The 25,238-nt window shown below is 40.6% G+C and overlaps 1 protein-coding gene across 1 annotated transcript in view; it reads left to right on the top strand.

The window, feature by feature from the left end:
• Nucleotides 1–13,885: 13,885 nt before the first annotated feature.
• Nucleotides 13,886–25,238, top strand: part of PPP1R13B (protein phosphatase 1 regulatory subunit 13B) — a gene marked incomplete at both ends in the record, with an annotated part of 50,011 nt that continues 38,658 nt past the window's right edge. Inside the window, 2 exons of the mRNA XM_079536980.1 lie at nucleotides 13,886–14,011; nucleotides 23,756–23,903. Of these exons, the coding sequence (XP_079393106.1) occupies nucleotides 13,886–14,011; nucleotides 23,756–23,903 (274 nt within the window). The remainder of the gene's footprint in view (nucleotides 14,012–23,755; nucleotides 23,904–25,238) is intronic.

Below are 25,238 nucleotides of genomic sequence, written 5' to 3'. Positions count from 1 at the left end.
GTCTCCCTTCCCTTCCATCTCAGTTTATTTACAGAAGGAGCCTAGATGATGGATTTAGACCACATGCTTAACTTCCAGATTGTTTCAGTTGGATGAGATGTATCCCACCCTAAACATTTGACCTCTGAGAACATTTATTTCTGGCTATAAATAGGAGTACCTGTTATTTAAAATAATACCACATGAGAAGAAGTCATCTTAAATTAATTAAAATTAATTAAAATTCCTGTGACACCTCCAAAGCCTGAAAACATTTTCCTATGTTCCAGAAAAGCATCTCAACCAAACAAATGCAAAACTGAGGAAAGCTTGGATCCAACAAGGCCGGGAAGCTCATTTTCCTCCTCTTGTCTATGCATAAAAAACAAGTGGGGGAAGTTCAGACATGGCAGCTTTAAAAACTTGAAAATACCTTCATTTGCAAGCCTGGCCATTAGATACTTAAAAAAACAACACAGAAGTTTTGTCAGGAGTGGTTGTGGAAAAGCTCATTAGTTGTTCAGACTCCCATCTGTACATCTGTATTGTTAGGAATCTGCTTCTCCTAGGGAGAATGTTGCACATGATCGCATAAAAGACCAGCCAGTTTATTAACTACAGTTAATTTACCTTTTTTAAAAGATAAATCTGCATTAAATACAAAACATACTTTGATCATTTTTCTATGTGTACCCTTTAATTTCAAGCGTATTCACAAAATAATAAGACGATAGGTGATACATTTCAGCAAATTTCAAATTCTAGCTAAACAAGATCTCAGCCTAAATCTCAAAAACAAATCACACTGTAAGTAATTCTTCATTTTTAATGATTACAAGTAAAATAAATGTCTGTTGAGCTACAGTGGCTTCAATATGCAGTTGTGTTGCTCTGGTGGTTTTGTTGTGGTTGGTCAGTTGGTTGGTTTTTATTTATTTTTTATTTTTTTGATACCAAGCAGACTGTAAAAATTATTTGTATAACATGTTTTAATATTTATAACAACAAATGAGCAAACCTTTTCCTTCAGAAAAAGGCCCACAGAATTAAAGTGCCTCTCACAAAGGCTGCGTATTGTGAAGCAAGTAACTTGGATTCTGTATCTCTGGACTTATCTGCTTCCACAGCTACTCCACATTCTTTTAACCTTATCTTCCAAGGCATTCCCCAAAACATGGCTGCTTTCATATAACCTCACTTATCTAAAACAGGCAAGTTACTTGTAGGTATCATTGGCCCCTTGGCCAAGCGTGGAAAGAAAAACAATGGTGCATGATTACAAGTAAACTTTTTCCTGTTTGCAGAAAGCAAACATAAAAGACATTTTAAGTTGGAATCAGAAGATTCAGCTGATAGTGGTTCTCAGAAAGGTCATTCTGCAAGAGAGATGGTCATTAATTTACCATGGTACAGGCCCAGTTTTAAGTCTTACAATTTGTGAAGACTGGTTAATTTTTCTTGTCATTTCTATGTGAAAATGGAGATGGGGACGGCTGGATTGGTAGTTGTTTATTTGGTTTTTTTTCCAAGTGAAGTAGAAATCGGGAGTATGAAAAGCCTTTATATAAAGTATGGCCCATACCTTTTGAAGACATTTCCTCCTAGTCCACATGATCCAGTCTGTCTGGTTGCAGCATTGGTTGAACCTGCACCTGCCAAAAGCAATGCGTCTTAAAAGCTGACACAGGCGTTATACCAGAGGGCATTATTCCAATGGAGACATTGCCTGTCTTGCCAGTGGCAACTGTCTATGCCATACTCTTCCAGTTTTTCATTTTGTCATCGCTCTTCATAAAGGAATGAAATGGTAATACTGGTAATGGTAGTGGTAATACGATGTTTTCACCTGTATCTTGTGAGTTTTTTATTATTATTATTATTATTATTATTCTGAGATTATGAGTGCCTAGATTATGAGCACCTTACAGCCTGTTTTATTTCATGTCAGCTTTGTTGCAGGATCATTCTGAGTAGCTCAGAAAGTTACAATGTCAGAAGTATCATAGTCTTACATATTTCTGAAGACTTATAAGAGGTAGAATCATAATTTGCAGATAATGATGGTATTGTCAGCTGGAAGCACTCTAAATAATACTTGCAAAACAATTTTAAATTGATAGAGTATAATCTGGTGATGTCAGAAGGATTTTTTGGTAGGACCAATTTCTTAAGAGGAACAGCAGCTTTGACTGTCACAAAGATCATCCCTGCAGCTGCACTGACAAGGATGCACACTGAAACCTTAGGCGGGTATGTATTAAGGTAATTTACAGCCATCTGTGACAGGAACTCACATTAATAGGTTAAACCTAATGAACAAACTCATGTTTGAGACCAATACGCAGCTATTATCAGTATTGTTGTGCTTAAGCTTAAAGGTTATACAAAGAGTACCTGAGGTCCTCTTAAGAACGTGCCTGGTGAACATCTTTGTCAGTCCTAGCCGAGATAGGTGACAAATAATGTCACAAAGACTGGAAAGCAGCCATCTACAGAAACAGGGGAAGCATCACCGGGCAGGGCGATTTCAGATTAGGATTTCAGACTCGCAGCAATATGAATTTTATCTACATCGCACGTGTTGCAGTGCCGACATATGGTGCCGCGTTGACTTAGCGCTGAGCCCGACTTCTCCCAAGCTGTTAGCTTTCATCTCGCTGCTACACCTCTATACAACGAGACGCAGGGGCAGGCGCCGCCCACAGGGCCAATGCCCCTTCCTTCGGCCCGGGAGCGAGGCGGCAACACCCGGGGGCCGGGCGGCGCCGGGAGCAGCGGGGCGAACCGCAGCACGGGGGGCGGGGGGAGGCCGAGGCGAACCCCGCAAGGGGAAGCGGTCGCGGGCACGCGCGCAGCCCTCACGTGCGCCGCGCGCACGCACCCCGCCCACCCCCGTCCTTCGCCGTGAGCGCGCCCCCCTTAGCCCCGCCCCACGCGCTCCCGGCCCGGCCAATGGGGCGGCGGAGGAGGTTAACCCCTGGCGGGGCGGCGCGGCGCGGCGCGGGCGGAGCGGAGCAGAGCAGGAAGCGTCGGGGGAAGGAGGCAGGCGGGCGGGTGGGTAGGAGGCCGCCGTCGCCGTGCTGAGGAGAAGGGAGGAGGAGGAGGAGGAGGAGGGGAAAGAGAAGGAGGGGGCCGCGAGCCCGGCCGCCGCCTTCGCCTCTTCCTTCCGCCCGCTGCGGGGAGCGAGTCGCGCGGGAGCACCTGTCACCGCCGCTAGGGTGAGCGGCGTCCTCCGCGCTGAGAGGCGGCGGCGTGAGAGGCCCGGCGCGGCACGGCGGAGCCTCGGCGGGGGGACGGCGGCGGAGATGATGCCGGTGAGTAGGGAGCGGCCGGGCCCGCCGCGCCGGCCTGGCGCCGGGATACCTCCGGACGGAGCGCGGTGAGGCGCGGCCGCCTGATTCTCTCCGGCCCCGGGGCCCGACGGCTGCCGTCCTGCGCCGGGCCGGGCCTGGAGTGGGGGTGCCGCCGAGCCGCTCTCCTTCAAAGCAGCAGTTTGGTTGCGTTGGCATTTTCTCCCCTCGCGGGCCGATCCCGCGGCCGGGAGACGGCGTCCAGCTCCGGGCGAGCTCGGCTGCGCGTCCGGGAGGAGCTCGGGAGAGGGCCGCCGCGTTTTCCCTGGGAAAAGAGCTTTTATTTACGGCTCCTCCGCAGTGCTCGAGGCGCTGCAGCAGGACGCCGCTCGGGGAGAGCAGTGGGGACGTCTTTCAGGAAATGTCACCGCTCCAACTTTGCTCCGCGGCTGCCGGCAGGAAGTGCGCGGCTCGGTCGGATTGGGATTGCGGGTAGAAGGGTGGCGGGTAGCGCTTGTCGGCAGGCGTCGCGGCGGGCGGGTTAGTGCCGTGTGCCTTCCGACTGCCGTGCTCGGCTACCGGAGCGCTCTGCTGGTGCCGGAGGAGGATTTCTTTGAGCTGCGTGCGGTGGAAAACGGCGTCGGAGTTCATTGAGCTGCGGGCGTGCGGGTGGCTGTCGGCGAGTAAAAGCCCAACTGAGACGGCGGTGACAGCCCGGCTCGCGGCAGGGGCTCGGAACTGCGTGAACTGCGCGAACTGCGCGGCCCTTTCCGAGCCAGGCCATTCTGTGTTATGGTTCTGTGACTGTCAGCGTGCTCGGCTTCCATTGCTACTCTGACCGTGCTTTGCATTCATAAAATTCTTACTGAAAACCTATGCCAACGGTAGGCTGGGTCATAACGCGTGGATTTGCTTCCCGTTACTGACTCGTGTGTGAGTCTGAGGCAGATGTCATAACTTCCGTGCTCCAGTGATTGGCTTTCTGTAGAAGTCTATGGTACTGGCTTGCTGTTTTCTTTTTCTTTCTTTACAGCTTGGTGAGCGTCTCTCTGCCGTGCTGTTGCCTTCGTACTTGTAGAAATATAGCAGTTGCTTGTGTTTATTTGAAAGTGTTATAAGATTCTGACTTTTATTATGTTTTTGAAATCTACTTCAAAGCGCTTTCACACCGACAGCTGAGTTTTAATAAAAACAAATTACCTTGCTGCAGTGGTAGTAATGTTGCAGATTAGAGCTTGCTGAGTCTGAATCCTGAAATAATAAATATTTTGCTTTTCTGAAGAGCTTTTAGATGCTCTTACGGGCTGTCTGTCATAAAGTACTCGGGAATATACATATTTAAATGGACACTTTGATAGTGCCATTAGTCTTCCAGTTTCTTATCCCAGCTATTTGATTTGTGGGCTGCAAGGATGGGAAATAAACCATTTACTGGAATAATCAGTGCATAATGTCAGTATGATGTGAACATATGGCTGTAGAACTGGACCAAATGTGGTTGTTTTTTTTTTTTTTGTTTTTTTTTTTTTTAAACTTGAGTTTTCCTATTCTGAAAAGAGAAAAGCTGTGCTGGGATTCCTTGACTTCAAATACAGAGGAACTGTTTTCTCCTTGATCCTGTTGTGTTTCTCCATAATTAGCAGTAGTGTATAATAATAGGAAGAGGACAGACTACAGTACTGCAGGAATTGAACTGTAGCAAGTGGGCATTGCTACAGCTTTGTCAACAAGTTGAAACAAAGTGTTTGGGAAATAATAAACTTCTATTTTTTGTGACTTGCATTTGAAGTACTTTATTGGGGCCATTTCGGAATCGGTAATTCTTTAGTGTTCTGTACATTGGCTCTTAAGAATGAAGTAATGTCTGAAGAACAGAAAATGGAATGATAACTTTTTCCTCTTTTCCTGTATTTTGTTGTTAGTGGGGAGTTTTTCACAAGGGAACGGGGTTACTTATGAGAGGCTTTATCAGCTATGATTTCTCCTGCTGTCAGGATATCTCTTCCTCTGTTCCTTAGCATCCTTTCTGTGCTGGTCTGTATTGCTTACTCTACTTTGTTTTTATGAGATAGGAGATCAGGTTTATTGTTGGTTCTGAACACAGTTGGGCTTCCAAGAAGTAATGAGATGCGGGCTGCGCTTTGGTTAATTTTGTGTGAAACTGCAGCTCTTATTGAAAGATAATCCCTGGTGTGTATTTTATGTTAGACTAGAGAATACACAAGTGGATCTTAATATTACAGTGTGCATTAATATCCTTCTAATTGCCACATATGTTACTTGTCTACGAAGACAGATAACACGATAGAAAGAGCACAAACCAAAGATGGATCTGCTCGAATTAGGTTTAAATTGAGCTATCTTCCAGGTGAATTAGGAAAAGGTTTTTTTTTTTTTTTTTAGTGAGGTTTTCATTGTGTTTTTTTTTTTAATTATTTTTTTTATTTTTTATTTTTTTAGCCACCATCCCTGGATGTGTTTAAAAGCTATTTGGATGTGGTGCTCAGGGACATGATTTAGCAGAGGGTTGTTAGGGTAGTATGGTTAGGTCATGGCTGGACTCAATCTTTGAGGTCTTTTCCAACCTGAATGATTCTGTGATAATGCGTTGAATCTGAAACCTTTTCCAGCAAGCCCACAAACGGTGATGCTTATTCTTCATTTAAAACATTTGAAGTACTTTCAAATCAGCATCTGTGGTTGTCTGCCTTAGAAAGGTCACTGCTGATGGTCACTATCTCGTCTAAGTCTAAAGGAAGATATGTAGCTTTAACAAACTTAGTACTAGCAATCTTCAGTGATGCTGAGATAAAATATATTGTAATGAATTCAGAGTGGTATAAATACCAGCAGTACTGATACCATGCTGAATAAATCTGAACTGACTGGAGAGAGTAATTTGCAAGTTTATCAGCCATTATTAATGGAGTTATTTATTGCGGTGATGCTTAAAGGCTAGTTCATGTTTTTTGGATTGTGTCGCTGTTTTATTAGGGTAATAAAATATGGCCTATTCTGTGGTTTAAAAATAAGCTTGTGGGCTCCACCATGTCCATGAAAAGTGACTTTTAATAGACTGCATTGATAATAGAATGTTTAGAAATATTTGATAGATGCTTCATTAAAATCCACAAGTATATGAGAAAATCTTGAGGAAATTTTCATGTCCATTACTTTCTCTTCAAAATTAACATAGATGAGGTTGTCCATTGCAGGCATTGGAGAAGACTTATTAGAAAATAAAATGCTGCTCTACCAGATGAAGTTCTGTTAATGTAAGAAATGAAGTTTGGTGTGAAATGCAGGCCTTCTCACTGTGTTATGAAATCCATACCGTGCTCTTTTGATTCTTCCTATCAGTGTTGCCTAGCAGAGGCTGACCACGTCATGCCAAAGGTTGTCCATACGCAGAATAAAGATGGTGCCTTTTGGGAACAGTTTGCTTGCTGCTGAATTCAAAGATCTTTATTCTATCTTAAACATTCAGAACACTTTAGATCTTGTTTTCAAGGAAGCAGATTCAAAGACTAAAATAATTATTGTCAAGAATAGAGATTTGAAGAAGCAAACTGAGTATTGCATAAATAGGGGAGTCACTGGGAGTGCCTCTGTATCATAATTTGCTTTTAGAATTTACCATTCTTAAATATTATCTGAATTAAAAGCTTAGTGTTTCCATGCAGTAATTCCTAGCACAGCATAGCTCAGAATATCTCACCTCTAACTGAATGTGCCAGCCTGGAATGTGCAAGCCCTGGTTAACCTTGGGTTTGTCCAACCCCTGCAAAGTGAGGGTTTTTTCCTTAAATTGGGAAATGTTATGAAGTGATTTAAAATACCTTTAAAAGATCTTTCTGCTACTTCTCTGAGCATCCTTTCCATCAGTTTTGGATCCTGTGTCTCACTGGTTCTTAACTTAGAAGACTTCTAAGTAAATAAATACCATAACATTTTAATCCTTCAGGTTGTACATTTTTCTAGTAGCTTGGAAGGCTGCCATTAGAATCAGTTAAACTCAGAAGCACGTAAGAATCTGCAGTGTATTTGGGAATATATCCTCGGAGAGCTCTCAGTGTTGTAAGTTTCAAACTTTTAATGAGGGGCAGTAATAAAACTTTATTGTGCAATAACAGACACTGTCCTTCAGAGGTAGATTTGTGTGTCAGAACCAATAATACCAGTGCATAAATTCTATGACAAATCAAAGGACAAGCGAGTATACAATCTGTTTATTCAAGACAGTTGCTTTGAATCTGAATTTTCAACCGCTTTGCCTGGGTTTCAAGTGGCTCTATTCTTTGACTTGAATGTAGCTCAGAGGTGTGTGTAACCTTGCTTGTGGTACAGAGCAGGCGTTTATCGTGACGGGGCAGTAGGATGTTGGGGATGCTGCATTCCTTTCAGGGCTGAGGTTTCACAATGGAGATGAGCTGCACTGACCTCTTCCTCTGACCACTGGCTGTGGCCGCTTCCTCCTTCCTTGCTCCTTGCTGCTCCTTCCCACCGTGTGCTTTGAGCACACTGTACTGCCTTCCTTAGTAACTGCATCCAGGGTGCTATAAATGGAAAAAATAATTGCACTCAAGGGATGCGGAAGGTATAGGTGTGCGTATATATGAATATCCTGCTAGGCTAGTCCATTAAATCAGCTTATTGTGCTGATTTGCTCTCGTTGTCTGTGCTGGTTCAGAAAGGAGCAGGCTGCAGGGGTAAGAGGGACAGCAGAGGAGGTGGTAGGGAAATGGCCTCTCCCCATTTCAGTACTGCTTGATTCTCTTCTCCACTTGTGTTGGGAAGCTGTACCCGAACATCATATATTAAATTTTCTTCTCTGGCTGTTCACCAGTTCAGTAGGACAGTGAAATGAACCTTAAGATCGCTGCACTGCAGTAACACTGTGACTGTAGAGGTAAGTTTTGCTGCTTTTCTGGGAATCTGGTAGTGCTTTGGAACAGGAGCAAGTAAGGGACTTAGGATTTTGGTGAAACGTGGTATTGGGGGAATTCTTGAGAAGCAAATGCAAAAGAAGTTGTAACCATAGCTAATCAACCAATGTAATGTTTAGGTAGAGGTCACTGGTTTGCTGTCACTTGTCTTTTTCTTCGCAGTATTGTGTCTCTTCTGGTTTCTGCCTGTTCTTTCCTTATTCTCAAAGACTCATAGTATATTTGAGCCTCGGCCTCCACTGGTTGGAAGTAACCACTGCAGGGGCTACTGTGCTCCTGTCCTCCCTGCTGCCCCTCTCCTGCATTGCTCTTGCTTGTCTCATCCCATGCTGAGCCACTTCAGTTTGCTAACTCAGCAGGAAGTTGTTTGCTTTTTTTTTGTCAAGGTTCTTTTCTGACAGCTTAGCACACGGAAACTGCCTCACTGCGGGGTCAGAGAGGTGCTGGAGCTGTCACAGGGAAGGGCAGAAATGCAGAGATTGCCGGAAGGATGTCATCAGTTCTGTTGGTTTATGTTGTTGAGGTTTTCAGCCTGAAAGAACTGTAGGGCAGTGAATGAATGTGGGGAGATATGTCTAAGGGCTTTGATATGTAATTTGTGGCCCAGGTGGCAGAGAGGAGGAACTTCCCACATCTTTGAAATCAAAGCAAGAAAACTGTGCAGTGTTTGAGGTCTCTGACAGGTTCATGTGGGAGAACTTTACCGGTCCCAATTCCTATGGGCTGTCCCCATGCACATTAGCACAATGCATTAAGTAGCATCTGAATTAATTCTCTCTTGGAAGCCCGTTTTTGTCTCTTTGAGGCTGGCAGACCTTTCTCTCTCTCTCTCTCTCTCTCTCTCTCTCTCTCTCTCTCTCTCTCTCTCTCAAAAAAACAAAACAAAAAAAAAAACAAAACCAAAAACAGTGTATATCTGTCCTGATTTCTGAGGGTGAGTAACTAGCAATTGTTGAGAGTTAGTGTTATGTGAGAGAAGAGCTGCATTACTGGTATGACAAAAAAAGTAATGCTTGCACTGCTCTCTGGTGTTTAAAGGAGAGAAACAGGGCAGTCTGAGACCAGCAGACCATAGCCATCAAGTACAGTCTTACCTAAATAAAAAGATTTTCTTGAATTTTTCAAGCAGGATTAAGTCTTAGTTTAGGGTAACAGGTATGGTTTAGATTGAGGTGATATACCTCAAATGTATGTTTAAGAAAACCCACTTGTAATCCTCTCCCCTAATACAACTTGTCTAATGTGGTTCAAGGCAATTGCTGCACTTGTTGGTGTTACTTTTTTTCTTTTTCTGGAAGTTTTCCACTTGGGTTGGGGGTGGGAGGGGAAGGTTCAGAAGGCATATCTGGATATCTTGCACAATCTCTACAAATGCATTGATCTAAGCCTGACCTCAGTCTATCTTATTTAGCTGTGGAGAGCTGTTTTCAAATATCTTGATTACTTCCTTTGGGGAGCTGTGTAAGAAGATGGTATTCGTACATTTCTGTGGTATGATTAATGTCGTGAAATTCTTCTCAGACTGCTAGGGTTTTGTAGAGGTAACATCTTAGCCAGAGCACGTGCTGTGTGATGGATGTGGTGGTCAGCATCAGAACTACTAACCCTGTTAGACACTTAGCTTTATTAGAAACAGCCAAGCAGCATCCTTATCATTCAGGTTGCTGTTCAGATATTTTGATAGAGAAAGAGGTGAGATTTTCCTGCCATGTATCTAAAGACAGTAAATTTTTGGAAGCGTAACAGTTTGCCATGATTCAACAGACTAACAAATGGGCTTGCAAGTGGGTTTGTTACTATTCATCCAACTGTTCGGAGTCTGTATGGGAGATATGGAGGTTTTGAAACAGTGTCTTATAAAAATAAACTGTGAAACGTCTCTGTGTGCAGTTTCATCTCTGCATGAAGCTCTGAATGTCTCATGTCTGATGCTTCATCTCCTCACTTACTGCTTGGTTGTCCCAAGTTATCTAAATTTTGGAAAAAATGAACTGTAAGGAGCATGGTTTTCTGCTAGTCTGTAATGATTGACCTCCTTTACACTTAATCATGTCAGCATCAATGCAGTCATTTCAAAACCATATTGCATGGATTGGTGTCTACTATCCCATGTCACTTAGAAATATTTTCAGTTCTTTCTCTGGCTGGCTTCTTAGAGTACTGATGCTGTTACTGTTTTATCATCGCTTACCACCACATCACTAAGACTGATTTGATGAGGAATGTGATGAAGAATCAAAGCTTCACGTGGAAAGAACTGAAGGTCTGTTACTTGCAGCCCTTCTCAATTCTGTGCTGTAGCACTTGTGTTAGCTTTCTTTTTTGGATGATGGATAGCAGTAGCATGTACTTCTGTCACACTGGCAGGAGGTAAAGTTGTGAGCTAGGTTTAAGTCAGTTTAATCTCTGAATTATGAACTGCTCTTCTGGACCCCTGAAGTTTGCTGGGGTCAACTTAAATACTTATATTTGGGTTAATTTATATCAGCTAATGTGCTTTTCTCATTTTTAGCAAAAGATAAATGCTCTGGAATTTTGGTCCTCTTTTCATGTTTAACAACCATTAGATTTCTAATAACCTATTTTATATCTTTGTTGTTGATGTTTTTAAGCTATGAAGTCAGTCAGAGAAAGCATTTTAAGGGATGGATGTGTAGGCTACACCCATTACAACTCAAGTGATTTATCAGACACACAAATACTGTGTTGGAAACACTGTATCTTGGTCTTTTCTGACATCTCGCCTAACAAGTACTGTCCCCATTTACTGCAGCCTCTTAGGTGCAGTTGTAGCACACTGGGAAGGAAGGTCCTCTTGAAGCCACCAAGCGCTGTTTGGTTTGTGCTCTCAGAGCTCTGAAGAACTGATGGCAGAAAATTACAAGTAAGCTTGATCTGGAGTGTGCAGGTACTCATCTGTACCCTTTCAGAAGTAGGGGAAAGCTTTTGATCAGCTTTTTCTTACTGTGCTCAAACTGCACAAATATTTTCAAGCACTGAGGTCTCAGCAGCCTCTTTGCTTCCAGTGCTTGAGGATGAGAATGTCCCTGATTGTGTCTGGATTGCTTTATAGCCCTTCTGTCTTCCTTTCCCCACCTTAGCTGGAAACCCAGGTCATCCTGCTTTGTTAAACACTGTAGATTTTTTTTTTTGTGAGAAAAGGTGTCTTCAAACATAGGAGTGAACACCATGATGTGAGTGTTGAGACAGAGGCAAAGTGGAATCAAAGTTATTAAAACAAGTAGGCTTTAAATTGTTAGTGAGATCACAAATGCAATGTTATGTTTTATTCCTTTTGAACTCCTGCTGTTATATATAAATATAAAGGTGTTTGTCCCTTACTTCAGTGTATTCTTAGCTGTTCATATCCACGGATTGTAATCTATTGCTTTATGTTAAGTAGTTTTCCATTCTGTTTGCTGTAAAAATTGTGTACGTTTTCTGAAATGTCACTTTCATTCTATTTGCTACATCATCCCATGTGTTGTTCAGAGGCCAGGAGTGTCTTTTTGTTAAAATGCTTTAGTAGTGTCACAGCCCATCTTTCACTTTCCTGTTGAGCAGGAATTGAGTGGGTGCACAGTTTTCTGAATATGAATGTTGTTGAAGACTTTGTCTTCATTTAAAACACTCAAAATCTCTTCATGCTTTTTGGGCAAAAGAAAGTCTCCTTCTTTGTTTAATTTAGGATTTTGAGGCTGATGACATGAGGTAACCCGATATGGTTGTGGTGTCCTTATCCCTGTCTCTCTCTCCTAGATTCATCATTACCTGTCTAGAAGTAGCAGTTACGAATCAGTCAGCCAGGAAACTGTGTTGGGTCAGATCCTGAACTTGGAGACACTTAAGAACTGTAGGAGAAAAAGGAAGGAGCTACACTGTGCTTGTATAGCTCTTGCCATTGTTCTGATTTAGCAAGTGACCACAGGTGTTCTCAATTATTTCAGAAGTTGTGAGTGACAGGACAAAAGAAGAAGAAAGTTCAGTGATGCTTGTTTTCTAGTTCATAGTCTTCTTTGAAAGGTCCCAATTGCTCACAGTGATGGCAGGTTTTAGATTTGGACCTCCCCATATATGTATGATGTATTTCAGAAGTATTAAGCCTTTCTATTGCAATTACAGCGGTCATAAGTTTTTGGGGTTTTTCTGTTGCCATTCACAAACATCCAGTGTGTAGCAATAGTTGGAAGAGGGGCACAATGTGTAAATATGGGCCCAGCTTTGTCTCTCAAATGTTTACTCATATGATAGTTTGTTTTTCTGGCAGATAAGGATATGATCTGTTTTTGGAGAGCAACCAGTTTAGATTTTTTTTCACCCTTTCAAAAGCAAAACAACCCTTTCCTTTTAATGAATACCCTCTAGATTCTCATTTATTTAAAATGTTCTCAGTCCCTCGTAGGTTAATGTTTTGTTGCATTCTGAATGTCTGAAATGCTTCTATTAATTATATTCCTACTATATTAATTATAAAGCTATCTATGTGACATTTGTTTGCTGAGGAGGAAGGAAGGCTGCACAGGATCAGAATGTTTGCATTTCTAACAAAATGCATTAAGGAAGGACAGTGCTGTTTCTGAATGTTGAAGCAAGCTAAATATGGAATCTTACTTGTTTTTTCTTCCTTCTGCTGCTGCTCTAGAGAAGGGTAATGCCACATTTCTGCAGATTGCAAATTGAGCTGAGAATCCATTGCTCTTCCCTTGCTGCAGTTAATGTCTGAGGTGCTGCTCAAAAAATGTAACATATCTGCTGGAAGAGAGATGGGTTGTTTAAGTTCTCTTGCGTGTGTGGGTTTTTGTTTTTTTTTTTTTTGGTCCCCCCCTCCCCGGGTCACTTGCTTACTCCTTCTATTCATTTTCTCTATTAAGGGAACGGATTGGGCCGAGGAATATGCTTTGCTCGTGCAATTGCACAATAAGAGCTGAGTTGGTGCCATCTTGCTGTCCCCCACTCTGGATCCTGAGCGGTGTTGACAGGAATGATGATAAACACTCCGTGTCCCTTGACATGAAGAGGCAGTCAGAACCACAGTTTACCATTTTGTATTCTCTGCTGCTTGAATTACGTCCAGCAAGAAGAAAGAGTTTGCCAAGAATGGCGCAGTACTTATGCCTAAAAATACTATAGTTTAAGTGTGTGGTGGGTTTTGTTGTTTTCTTTAAGCTGATTGGTCTTCTAAAATCATTTTGCTGATTTAAGGAAATGTACTGTGGAAACGTCTCTGGAAGACTTGGAGAGTTTGAGAGTTGGAATCATTTGCTCTTGGAACTTTTGCTCATCTCATTGCCCTCTGCAGCAGAGAAATCACTTGTCTCTTCTGAGACAGACAGAGCCTTATATGTAAATTTATTTAAGATGAATATTTAATGTTTGTCATTATGATATTAAACAAAGATGACTATTGCACAATGAGAGGATAGCAGAACTCCCCTACTGCAACCTTGCCTAATTAGGGGAAACTTGATCTCGCCTATCTTGTTCCTGTCACAACTGTGGCCTGTCTTGTTTCTTTGGAACATCTTATCACTGCTCGTCATTGCTGCTTGAATTCGTATGCCAGCAGACCAAAAATACTCCATTTAAGTAGTTTTCACTGTAGCTGTTGCACAGGAACTGTTCTAGGTTTTAGCTCTGCACAATATATTTAATCACTGTTGTAACTTTGACATGAAGAATATTTTAAGAATGGTTCTTCAGAATATTATAAAAACATCAAAAGAGAAATCCTGGCTACCGGAAAAGACTGGATGTAACTCTAAAAACTGGACAAGGGACAGAGTTATAAAAAAGAAGGTGGGATTACTTTGCTTTTTGTTATTTGCTGTGAAATTGGGTTTTAGAAGAAATCACAAAGTGCTGAGCACTGATTTCTTCTCATGGATCAGAGTGTTTGTAAGTGCAGTCTTTCCTTGATGGGTTTCTTTTGTGTAACAAATATCTAATTTATAAAACTTTACCTAGTAATAAGCTCAATTGGAGTTTGTGGGCAGGGGGAGGAAGGGAACCCTTGCATGCTTGTTTTTATTTGTTTGATTCAGCCAAAGTGGGTGTCTGACAGCAAAATAGAGCAGCTCTTAATTTTTAAACCTTCCACGCAAATACTGAAGATGAGAATTTAAAAGAGTTCATTTTTATTCTGTGCAATTTCTACTCTGATGATGGAAGGAGAATTCTGCAGGCTGCCTGTTGAATCCCAAGGGGTATGTTCTTCTTTCACTTCTTACGTTTTTGCCAAGCCAGATAACGTTACATCACAGATTGAATGGCTGGTATTCCCTGTGAGCGATCTGTGAAACAATCAGTATTTTGTTAATGGAAGAAAGCCGTGGCAGTTTGTTCTCACTGCGCAATATGGAAAAGAAGAGAGGAGTGCTGCTTCTGATTGTAACTTTATGAATGGGTGTGAGTCTGTAGGTTTCATAGATGTTTTTAAAATGGAAAGTGTTGTTGGGTTGGCCACGAGCTGCCTTTATTAACTGACAGAAGACGAATGTCTCCCCTAAAGATCCTTTCTTTTTTTTTTTTCCTCCACTCGGTCAGCTTTGTCTTCTGGTATGGATTTATTTATTTATTAGCAAACTTATTAAATGAAAAAGCACAAATATATAGCTGTTATTTTGTAATTATCTGATGAGATTGATGGGACAGCTGCATAGGAGACAAGCTTTTCTGGAATTCAGTGCTTTTTGGATGACTTTGCAGTAGCTTTTGACAAGGTCAAACACAAGATTGTAGAAACATCAGCACCTCCCTTTCCCTCGCCTTGGCCAAAATGTTTTTAATAATTTGAGAACACTCCATTCCGTGATACAAATTCTGTGGGACTCTTCTGTTACATGCTGGTTTTTAAGGTGCAAGTGTTCCTTCAACGTGCTTAACTTTGTTCTTCTTCAGCTTTGCCTTGTGTTGTCCTGAGTTGTCTTTTTAAAGGAAACTCAAGTGCTGCTAATCTCAAAATGCAGAAATCTTAAATAAGGCTTCTCCCCATACCTCCTACCTCCCAAGAAAGTTAAAGGCTCCTTTTTCTTTAACATTTTTTAGCTTTCTTCTGGTTCAAATGGAAAGCTGAGATTCTTTATTAAATAAAATGATCTCTGAATGTGAGTCACCGTGGATTAATTTGGTTTTGTTCCTAATTTATTGTAAGTTCACCAGAGTTTACTGCAAATCTTACAGGAACTGGAGTTGTATTGTTCTTTAGTAACATGCTTTGGAAAGCAAAGTATTTAACAGTGTTTTTAAATGCATTGTTTCTGTCTCTCCAGCTGAGTAAATGAAATAGGCAGTTAACGTTGTAGGACTGTTGATTCAAGCTGTTCATGCTTCTAATGTATGATGTATGGGTTATCATGACAGATTGGAAAGACTTAGAGCTCTGAACGTGAGCGTGGAGTTGAATGAGATGTGGCTGCCGTGCTGCAGGGATTCCTCCCTTCTTTTCCACAGGAGTTTGAGGGTCTCAGTTCATCCTGCGTTCCACACTTAACTTTGAACCATTTGATTTGGAGGTAGCTGGGCTGGAGATGTGAAGTACAGTGGAAACGGGAGCATCGTGGATTTTCGAGGAGTTCCCTTTAAGAAGCCCAAACGATTGTAAATGTGCTTAGATGTAGCAGGCATTTGCTGGTTTCCTAAATAGATGAGCAATTTATTTTTCTTTCTAATCAGAACAAAATTGATGTGCCTGCTGATTTATTTATTTATTTGTTTGCCTCCTGGTGCTGTAGATAAATTTCATTGAAATTAGGCAGGCGGTAACAAATGAGCTTTGTCATACAAAGACATACAGACAAAAAGTATTGTAGAACAGAAATTGAGTATCTTCAGCAAGGCCAGCAAGTATCCTAGAATGTTCTGAAGAAGTCTTGGAGTTTGCTTCTGTTCACCATTGCTAGATGGCAAGGACTCATGTTCAGTAGTCCTATTACAAATCAGAGCATAATAATTTAGCAAGGTGAGAGTACTTTCTTTGAACTGTCATGACTTCTGTGAGGGGCTTAGGAAGTCCAGTATCAACTGATGAGCACACAGAGCCTTCCAGGTTTCTGCCTTCTGCTTTTAATAGTGGTGGTTTTACGCACTGAAAGATAGCACGTGGCCTGGAGTGGGATAGTGTGAAATTTCAAAGCCTTGCTCTGGAAAAAATAAAAATCTCTTCATTTGAACTCAGTTAGCTAATGACAAAATGTGCCTGGCAAGAACTTGTTGGCATACCTTAAGTTATCACTGTGCTCTGAAGTCTCTTATGCTGCAACTTGTGCCTTGGCAGTCCTTTTGTGGAATTATTTGCATCAAAGAGCAACAAGATCTCTTGCTGTTCCTCCAGATGTAGCAATTTAGGAATCAAGCCAACAGATAATGATGCAGGGATGTTGAACTCATTCTGTAGCGAGTGCCAAATTACATTTTCCACTATAAAACATCACAAGAGGCATGTTTTATATATTTTTCTAACTTCAGGCTGTGTTCCTTTTAGCTTCCAATGTTAAATATTGCACTTGGACAGATTTCCTTTTAAATTAAATAGTTTTGTTTGTAGTGCAAACTCTTAGCCCTTTAACTTGTCCCTTTCCAGCTATAGCCATTTTCTCTTCTGTAGCCACACGCTTATTGCTCCTCTTTTTAACTAATTTATCAAAATCCCAACTGCTGCTGGCTTTCAAAGGAACATTCTGAATCTAAAAGGCGGCATTCCAATGTTGTGACAAACAGCAAACAGCTTCTGCAAAGATAAAGCCTGCAGAGCTGGCGGAGGCTTAGCGCCGTGGCTTCTGATAGAACCAAGTGGGTTCTGAATGTCCTTTGGAGTCCATGGGCTGTTCGTGTGTTTACACAAGTGAACTTCTAAATTGCTGTTGTTTCACCAGGTTTTGTTTTCCTGGAGCTCTGGAAGCCTTCCAGCCAGCTACTACTATACCTTTCATTATAATCCACAGACCTGCCTTGCTTAGTTGGATGTATTTAAATACTTGATGATGTTGCTCTTTCCTTCCTCTAGCCAAACTGCTGGCTTGTTTCTCTGCTGTCCCAGAAGCCTGCCTTATTTGGAATAAGGGGCTTTACATTCTGAATCTGCCCTTGGTTCCGTAGCGTCTTCTCTTTCAGTAACAAAGAGCAAATAAAGAGCAAGCAGGTGTAGGTTTTTGAAATGGTCTAAATCCTGTGGAATGCTGGCTGTCAGAGCTTATTTTCTGAAGAGGACAAAAGTAACAGTTGTGAAAGTCCTGAGAGAAAACATCTGTGTTTTTTTTCCCCCTTTAAGCCATTGCATGTGTGTGGGCATGACAGAACTGAGGGAAGATCCCTTTTAATTCTTTTAATGTATAATGACTGCGTTTCTATAATAGAAATTAAGTCATTTTTTAAAAAGCGATTGCTGTGCTCTACCAAAAGAAGGGATTTTATCCTCCATTGCTTAGTTTCTGGCTACAAGTCTTGGCTGACAAAACTGTTGTTACCTTCTTGCTACGTTTTCTGTAGTCAGATTGTCTTGTGCAAATGCCTCCAGAGGTGGACGTCAAAGCAAATGTTTTGTCATCACTGGAAGAAAAACAAGCAGGTTGTGAGCCTGTGTAAAAAGGGCTTTTGTGAAGTTAGTTCAAATAAATATGTTTATGAAACATAAATTTTCAGATTTGATCAAAGTAAAAAATGTATTCCAAGGGAAATATTAGGTTTTTGTTTTTGAGTATTCTTATGAATGCTTACGTTTATCAACAATGAAATGTGTGCATTTAATGCTTCTTAACAGCCTGAAGAAGAATGATCTGATGTTTTTAGCATCAGAGACCTGCTACCAGTGTTGTGACTCTTGCAGGTCATTGGGAAGCAGTTGTCTGCAGATTTAAAAAGAATGCATGAAGAATCATGGTATTGGTTTTGCAAAGTACGCAGTCTGGTGGAAAGCTTTACTCCTTTTTGTATTCTACAAGTCTGTACTGGTTACACTGCTTCTGTGCATTGTACCAATGCAGTCAACAACCATGACTGAGTGCTAAACTTTGGCCTGGACTGTTTGGTGCAGGTAGTTTTGAGGAAATGTATTCAGAAATATGAAATTGTACTTGTTTATTTCTCACCCCGTACACAAGAATGGGGGGAAAGATGTTGAAAAGAAGAAACGATAAATGCATGAGGAATAGAAATGTGCTTGATACTTTTATATGAAATATCACAAATACAATGCAATAAATTCTTCAGGAAATCTACAGTTAAAAAGCATAGTTTCATTCTAAGCATGCTGGTGAATAACTTGTTTGTTAGACTTGCTTCAAAGATTCCTCCTGAGTACATGAAAGTGGGATGGTTGTATCTTACTGCTTTTCTGAGACTTACATATACTAACCAACGTTAGAGATTTACTGGGGATTTGTTTGTTCCAAAATGTCACAGTAAGAAAAAATTACTCAAGAATACATCTTTACATAGTCTTAATTAAAACAGTTTTGTGTTTGTAACTTTGTAGTTTGGTTTCTTTCAAAATATAATCGCTTAAAGCTTCCCCTAATCAAGCCTACATTCTGAAAAAGGGGCAGTGTATGTATTTATTGCAAGGAAAATTCAATTCAGTCTTGGAGCTTGAAATGTGCAACTAGAATTACTACAGCTTTAACCAATGCAAGATTTATGTAGTGGCATGAATTCCATGCAAGCGAACTTGCGTGAAGTAATTGATAACTTGTAACCTTGTAACTTTTTTTCTCTGAACATTTTTTGTGCAGGGCTGTGGATTACTAGCTTGTCACCAAAGGGACGGTTTTTCACCCCTCAGCACTTTCCTGATAGCTTAAATCAATTTTCAGAGAGCAGGGTATCAGGAGATGTGTGCTTATACTGAATTATATTAGCCTGGAATACCACAGCGTACTGCATTATCTGAGTTAGTAAATTAACCTGGGCATAAGGCAATTGAGGGATTTTATGTCCTAGTTTAGGCGGTGGGGTTTAATTCTATTCAAGCATTGGTATTTTCTATCTGGGGTAATATAGGGATTGTTTGAGCAAGATATATGTGTTATCTCTACGCAAATACTTGTCAAAGAGAATCCAAATATATACCTGTTCTTCATAATTTGAGATAGTAGCTGAAGATCAAAAGCATTGGGTTTTGGCTTTATGGGTGGCTGTGGCTGGATGTTCTTTCTTTCTTTATTTGTAAGACTGCAGGAAAAGGGTGAGGAAAGGCTTCTGAATGAAGTTGGAAGTTCTTAACTCTCTAATTCCAAAACTACGTATCAGCTCTAACTTTTTAGTTTTGTGTAGTTCTTATATGGTTTTTTTCCCAATGATAAATAATAGCATTAGTGAGGGTTGAACTGATCAGCTGGAGGAGTCTAAATAGGCAAAACAAGTTGCATCTGCCTGATTGGTAGCTTTTTTCAGCTCATTGTAGCTTGTCTATTTTGTAACCGGAATGACAAAGGAAGTTGTTTGTGGAAAAGGGTAAATTTTAGGTGCATATAAGCACAATAAACAGCACAGAAGGTAGCCTAGGGACATCTTTCACTACGTGCAGAGCAGAGGCTGATGTAAAGGACCACTTCAGCATCAATTACTTAATATTGAGTGAAAAACGATGGGGAAGGAGACTCCATGTCACAGTGGGAAAGGGAAGTGCAATAAATTGTGCTTAACAGGACAGATACAGAAAGATGGTGTGGTTGAAACCATAGGCTTGAAAAATAGATTTTACTCAGTTTAAGAAAAAAAAAACCCAACAAACACACCAGTGAAATTTTGGGAAACTGATAGGTGTGTTTCCAAGTTCTGAGAGCATGAGCTGGATCAGCTGATAGAAAATGCTGTCTATACCTTATGTGGTGCACAGATGAACTAGAGATGGGTCTGGGACACAGGACTGAGAAAATGATTGGTGTCAAAGATACCTGTATTACAACTTCTAACGTTGGGTCTCTGTTATGATGAGTATGAAATCTAAGGGCTGTGTGCCAGCCATATAGAACTCAAACTGGTAGCCAGGCATTCACAAGAATTAACTGGGGATGGTTACGATTTTGGAGTCATCAATAAGAAATCAGGTCTAGAAAGATAAAATTGCAGTCTCTATGGAAAATGCTTGCTGAAGCTTGTGGGCAACATTATCCAGCTGTGGAAAGAGAGGAGGTAGGAAGCAAGGATAAAGATCTTGTGAATTTATCCCTCTCTTCTGCTCCTTGAGAAATGGCAGGAGTGATTAAATGTAGCTACAGAGTGGTATGGGAGATGAAAACTGGAACTGGAGAAATGGAGACAGCAGATGAAGAGCATATGTGTAAATATGTCTCTCTGCTGGGTAAAGATTTCAGCTGAGTAGAAAGTTCTTGGTAAGCTGAGAAATGAGTGAGATAACAGGGCAGATTGTGATGTTGGTAGAGTTTACCTGCCATGGAATAGAACTGAACCATGAAGGGTTATACTAGAAGTGGGGAAGAGTAAATAGAAGCAGGGAATTGGAAATTGGAATAAAGCCATTGGTTTGGAAGGAGAAGTAGCAGAGGAGAGTAGCAGACAGGTGGCATCTGTATACTGAGAAGGCAAGTGCAAGATTTTGAAGCTCAGTATATATTCTGTAGAAACAAAATACAGCACAGAAGCACTGCAGTGACATAGTCACAAGTCGTGGGTAGATCCTGTTGCATCCTGCTATGTCCACACATTAAGATTTTTGATGGTTGAACTGGATTGCTGATATGATTATGAACTCATTTTTAAGAACATGGGTTTTCACAATTGTTGCCATTTGGAATCTATTTAAAATGAGAAATCAAAGGAATTACCAGTTCTCTGCATTCTGATCCTTGGGTAAGAACATTTTTTTCATAAAATGAGTTTACGTCAGTGGGTGTACTGTGTATTTCACAAGTATGCCTTGCTCATATTCTTCAGCAGCAAATTTCAAGGTTCCATCAGCACTCTTTTCTATTTTTTCCTTACGAATTACCTTTTATTATTCCATCTCCACCACAACTAGGGAGAGCTATGACTCTGACTTGAAAGTCTAATTAATGTTGTGAGATGTTAATAATTCTCAATATTTTGAGTCTTCCTTTTGTTTCAGGCCATCTGTTTCACAGCACAGTGTTTCAGTTCCCATGGTGTTACTCCGACAACCTGTTAAAAATAAATAAATCCTTACTTTAACAACTTTGCTTGGGAGCAGCATGAGAGCAGCTGGCTACAGAACCTTGCCTCTTTGTTAGCAAGCCACCTTTCCTGGTTGTCTTGCAGATGATATTGAGTGATATCGTGCCTTGGAGAAAGCAGAGTACTAGTACTGACATCTAAAATCAATCTTGGATGACAATGTCAGAGGCTAGGAGAAGATTCAAGTTAAGCAGCGTAAAGTTTTGACCAGGCTTTATGGAGTTTTTCCTTACAACCACAGTCTTGGACTTCTGGGGTGGATGTTCAAGGAAGCTGTAGAATTTCCATCATGAAAGGTTCTTCAGAACAGGTTAAACAAGCATCTCTGCAGGATAATTTCAGTGTAGCTGATCCTGCCTGAGGCAAGAGACTGGATCAGATGACCTCTTAAGGTTCCTTGTAAGTTTTATGTTCATATAGGACTCTTTCCTCTTAAATACTAGGTAAAATTCCACTACTGAATTCCGTATCAGATATATATTCTGTAAAAGGTTCCACATCCACTGAGTTCTGGCTGCCCCTACTCTTTGTGTATGAGGAAAAATAACATTGTGAGCTGTAAACAACAGTTGGTTACAGACATCTTCATTATCTGCTGTTGTATCCTATCTACTGTAGCTCACTTTAATATTACTGTTGAAGAAACTCAAGGGTGAGTGCTAGTATATTTACAGCCCCAGAGGGCTGCTCTTTGCATGGAAATGGAGATAATTTGAAAACTTGAGGATAAGTACAAGCTTGGCAGGCTGAGAGAGTGTAGAAATGTGGGCTAAAATAGCCTGAAGGTCTGACGGGGAAACTGAGAAGTGGAAACATCCAAATTCCTTGGAATTTGTCGCGTTTCTGAAATAGTCAGAGTGCTGGGATAGACTGCTTTTGCTCAGTGTGTAGCTGTTAGTAATGCAGAACTCCAGTTTGGTACAGGTAATATATCTCAGAAATGAAAGATCTTATGAATATGTAAGATCTGTGCAAATTGAAACACAACTCTAGTGAAGTGAAGTGCTCGTTTAATGAAGAGCTGCTAAATGATTAGGTTTAATCTTTGTAGTTCAATACATGATGCTAAATTTTATTTATTAGAAAAATCTGAGTACTGTTTCTGAAGACAAAGTCAGTAATTTGCTCATATCCTTAAGGGACATCCATTATCAAAGTCACATCTTTGAAATCTTGCTTTATCTGTCTTCCATTGCTGTAAGTTTACAGAACAGTATTGTGACTTGTTTACTGATTGGAAATTGAGGTGTGACGGAGAGGAGTTGATGTGATGTTTAAATATATCTGTTTAAATTTTGAGCAAGAGCTGAAGGTTGGGTATCTCTTTGAGGATTTAGTCTGACATACAAATAGCTGCTTCCAAATACAACCTTAGCTGGTATTCAGACCACTCTCTTTCAGGGAAAAAATGAATCTCTTCAGAATCCCTATATTAGGACTTCTGTTTCTTGGATTTTTATTTTCTTACAAGCTCCTCAGCTGTTGAAAACACATTTCCAACCCTTTGCAGTTTATGCCACGAGGGCCTACAAACCAAATCCATTAAGAACATTACATGAGGCAGAGGTCTTTAGCAGGGGAAATGTGTAGAAACATAGAATCACAGAATGTTCTGAGTGGGAAGGGACACACAGGGATCACTGATTCCAAATCCTGGCTCCACACAGGACCACTTAAAGCTCGGTTCCTATGGCTGAGAGTGTATTCCAAATGATTCTTGAACTCCAGCAGCTCAGGGCTGTGCCCACTGCCCTGGGAAAATGTCATGTAGCAAATGAATGTATTATTAACGATCATGTCATAATACATGTGAAGCAAGGGGGTAAGCTGATAAGTGCAGTTTTTTGAGTGCTTGATGTTGCAGCAGGACACGTCTACTGAGATGAAGAAAGATAGGAATAGCTCTGGATGTGTTTGTGTGCACATTTATTTAAGGAGAAAGGAATTTGAACAGAAATTTATTTCAACTTAGGGTAGTATTATCTATTAGAACTAGGCTTTTCCCTTCCAGAGTTCTTTCTACTTTTTCTTCTTTCTGTTTTCTTTGACGTCAAGTCATCTGGAATATTTTTAAGGTGGCAACTTTCCAATTGGAATTTCTGACAGCAGTTACTAGAGGGAAAGTTGTCCTTTGTTATAGATTTGAATGAAGAAAGCAAGCTTAGTACTTCTGCTACAAGGTTGCACGTATCTGATCAACACAGCAAGCTGGGGGTGGGAGCTGAAGAAAACTGGGAAAACCTCTGATTTCTCAGTGGTTTTAGCTCTGGCAGGTAACTAAGCAGCTGCAGCTCTTCACAAAATGTGACTTTCTGTCCCTGTGTTTGATTTTGCTTTGTTCTACCCATATTCTAGTCATGATTTTGAATATTCTGCTCTTTTTTTTTCTATCAGATGATATTGACTGTGTTTCTGAGTAACAACGAGCAGATTTTGACGGAAGTTCCAATTACACCAGAAACAACCTGTCGCGATGTAGTGGAGTTCTGCAAGGAGCCTGGAGAAGGAAGTTGCCACCTGGCTGAAGTATGGCGTGGAAATGGTAAGCAAAATGTATGGTGGAAATTGATTTAAATTCATATGGCAATTATTTAAACAAACAAAACAAAACAAAAAAACCAAAACACTGTTTTGAATGTCAGTGATTCCTAATTGTACTTTACCTTTTTTTTTTTTTCTAGCAAACTTTTGTGTAAAGCATGGTGTTCAGTGTCTGTGGAGATGAATGCAATTATTTTTGATGTTTTTTCTTCATTTCCTCCCTTAGCATGAACTAATTAGCGTGACAGTAACTGTGACAAATTGATAAAATGTGTGTCTAAAATGTTAGTCTTCTGTATTTAAGATTTTCAAGTTATATAAAGTATTCAGTATCTGCCTCAGTATAAATAAAAATGAATAAATAAAGATGGGTGTATTTTCACTTCTAGGTGTCATTTATTTCAGAATGACATACAGCATCTTAGGGATGGAGTAGAATTTAGTTAACAATTTGGAATGCTAGTGGTCTGCTCATACAATAGGTGGGTGCAGATTATTCCCAGTCCTGCTTCCTCACTGCACACAAACATCACCTGAAATCTAAGAATGCTTGTAACAGAATATTCGAATCATACAGTCTGTGGATTTTTCCTCCTGCATCTTAAATAACAAAAGTTCTGCAGATAGAATTGCACCAGAATAAGATGTAGATCTCTGAATTTCTCATGAATATGTACCATCAAACACTTCACAGTTTCTCTTGGAGAAAGCAGCAGTCTGTCATCTTTTTGTGCTGCAATTTTTATTTTACAGAACAAGGGGATGATCCTCTTCAAGTGTATTATTGACTCTGCTTCTAGAGGAGTTTGAGCAGTTAAGTGTAGTGCAAGCTTCCAGGTTATAGTATACCAACATATGGGTAGGATCAGTGGATGAGTGAAGATAATACGTTCTCATCCTGCAGTTACTAAGGTCACTCCTATTTAAATTAATATTTGTCATCAGGTTTTCTATGAAGACTGTTAGGGTCATAACTTGAGATAGGATTTTTCATATTTTTTTATAGAAGGGTTGTATTTCTTCAGGGGCTGTTTATTCATTTTGTAAAGCAGACAAGTTTATTGCATTATTCAGATGCCTGTGGAGCTTTTAAGCATTAGCAATCTAGAATAGTTTCCTACTGGGGTATCTTTTCATTTCCTAACTGTTCTATGGCTTTATAAGGAGAAAAGGGGGCTCAAAAATTTTCCTAATTGGATGGGAATTTGAAGAGTGTAGGCCAGAGTAAGCAGGGGAGAGGCTGAGCATGTCTGCAGTTCTAGGAATACAAAATGACTTAATATAGAAAACTCTTTAAGGATAAAGTTTATGGTGTTGTTAAAAATTTTCCAGTTTA

The sequence above is a fragment of the Tetrao urogallus genome (genome assembly GCF_951394365.1).
Source record: "Tetrao urogallus genome assembly, chromosome: 6".
NCBI classification, from domain to species: domain Eukaryota; kingdom Metazoa; phylum Chordata; class Aves; order Galliformes; family Phasianidae; genus Tetrao; species Tetrao urogallus.
This window is presented reverse-complemented; position numbering and strand designations above follow the sequence as displayed.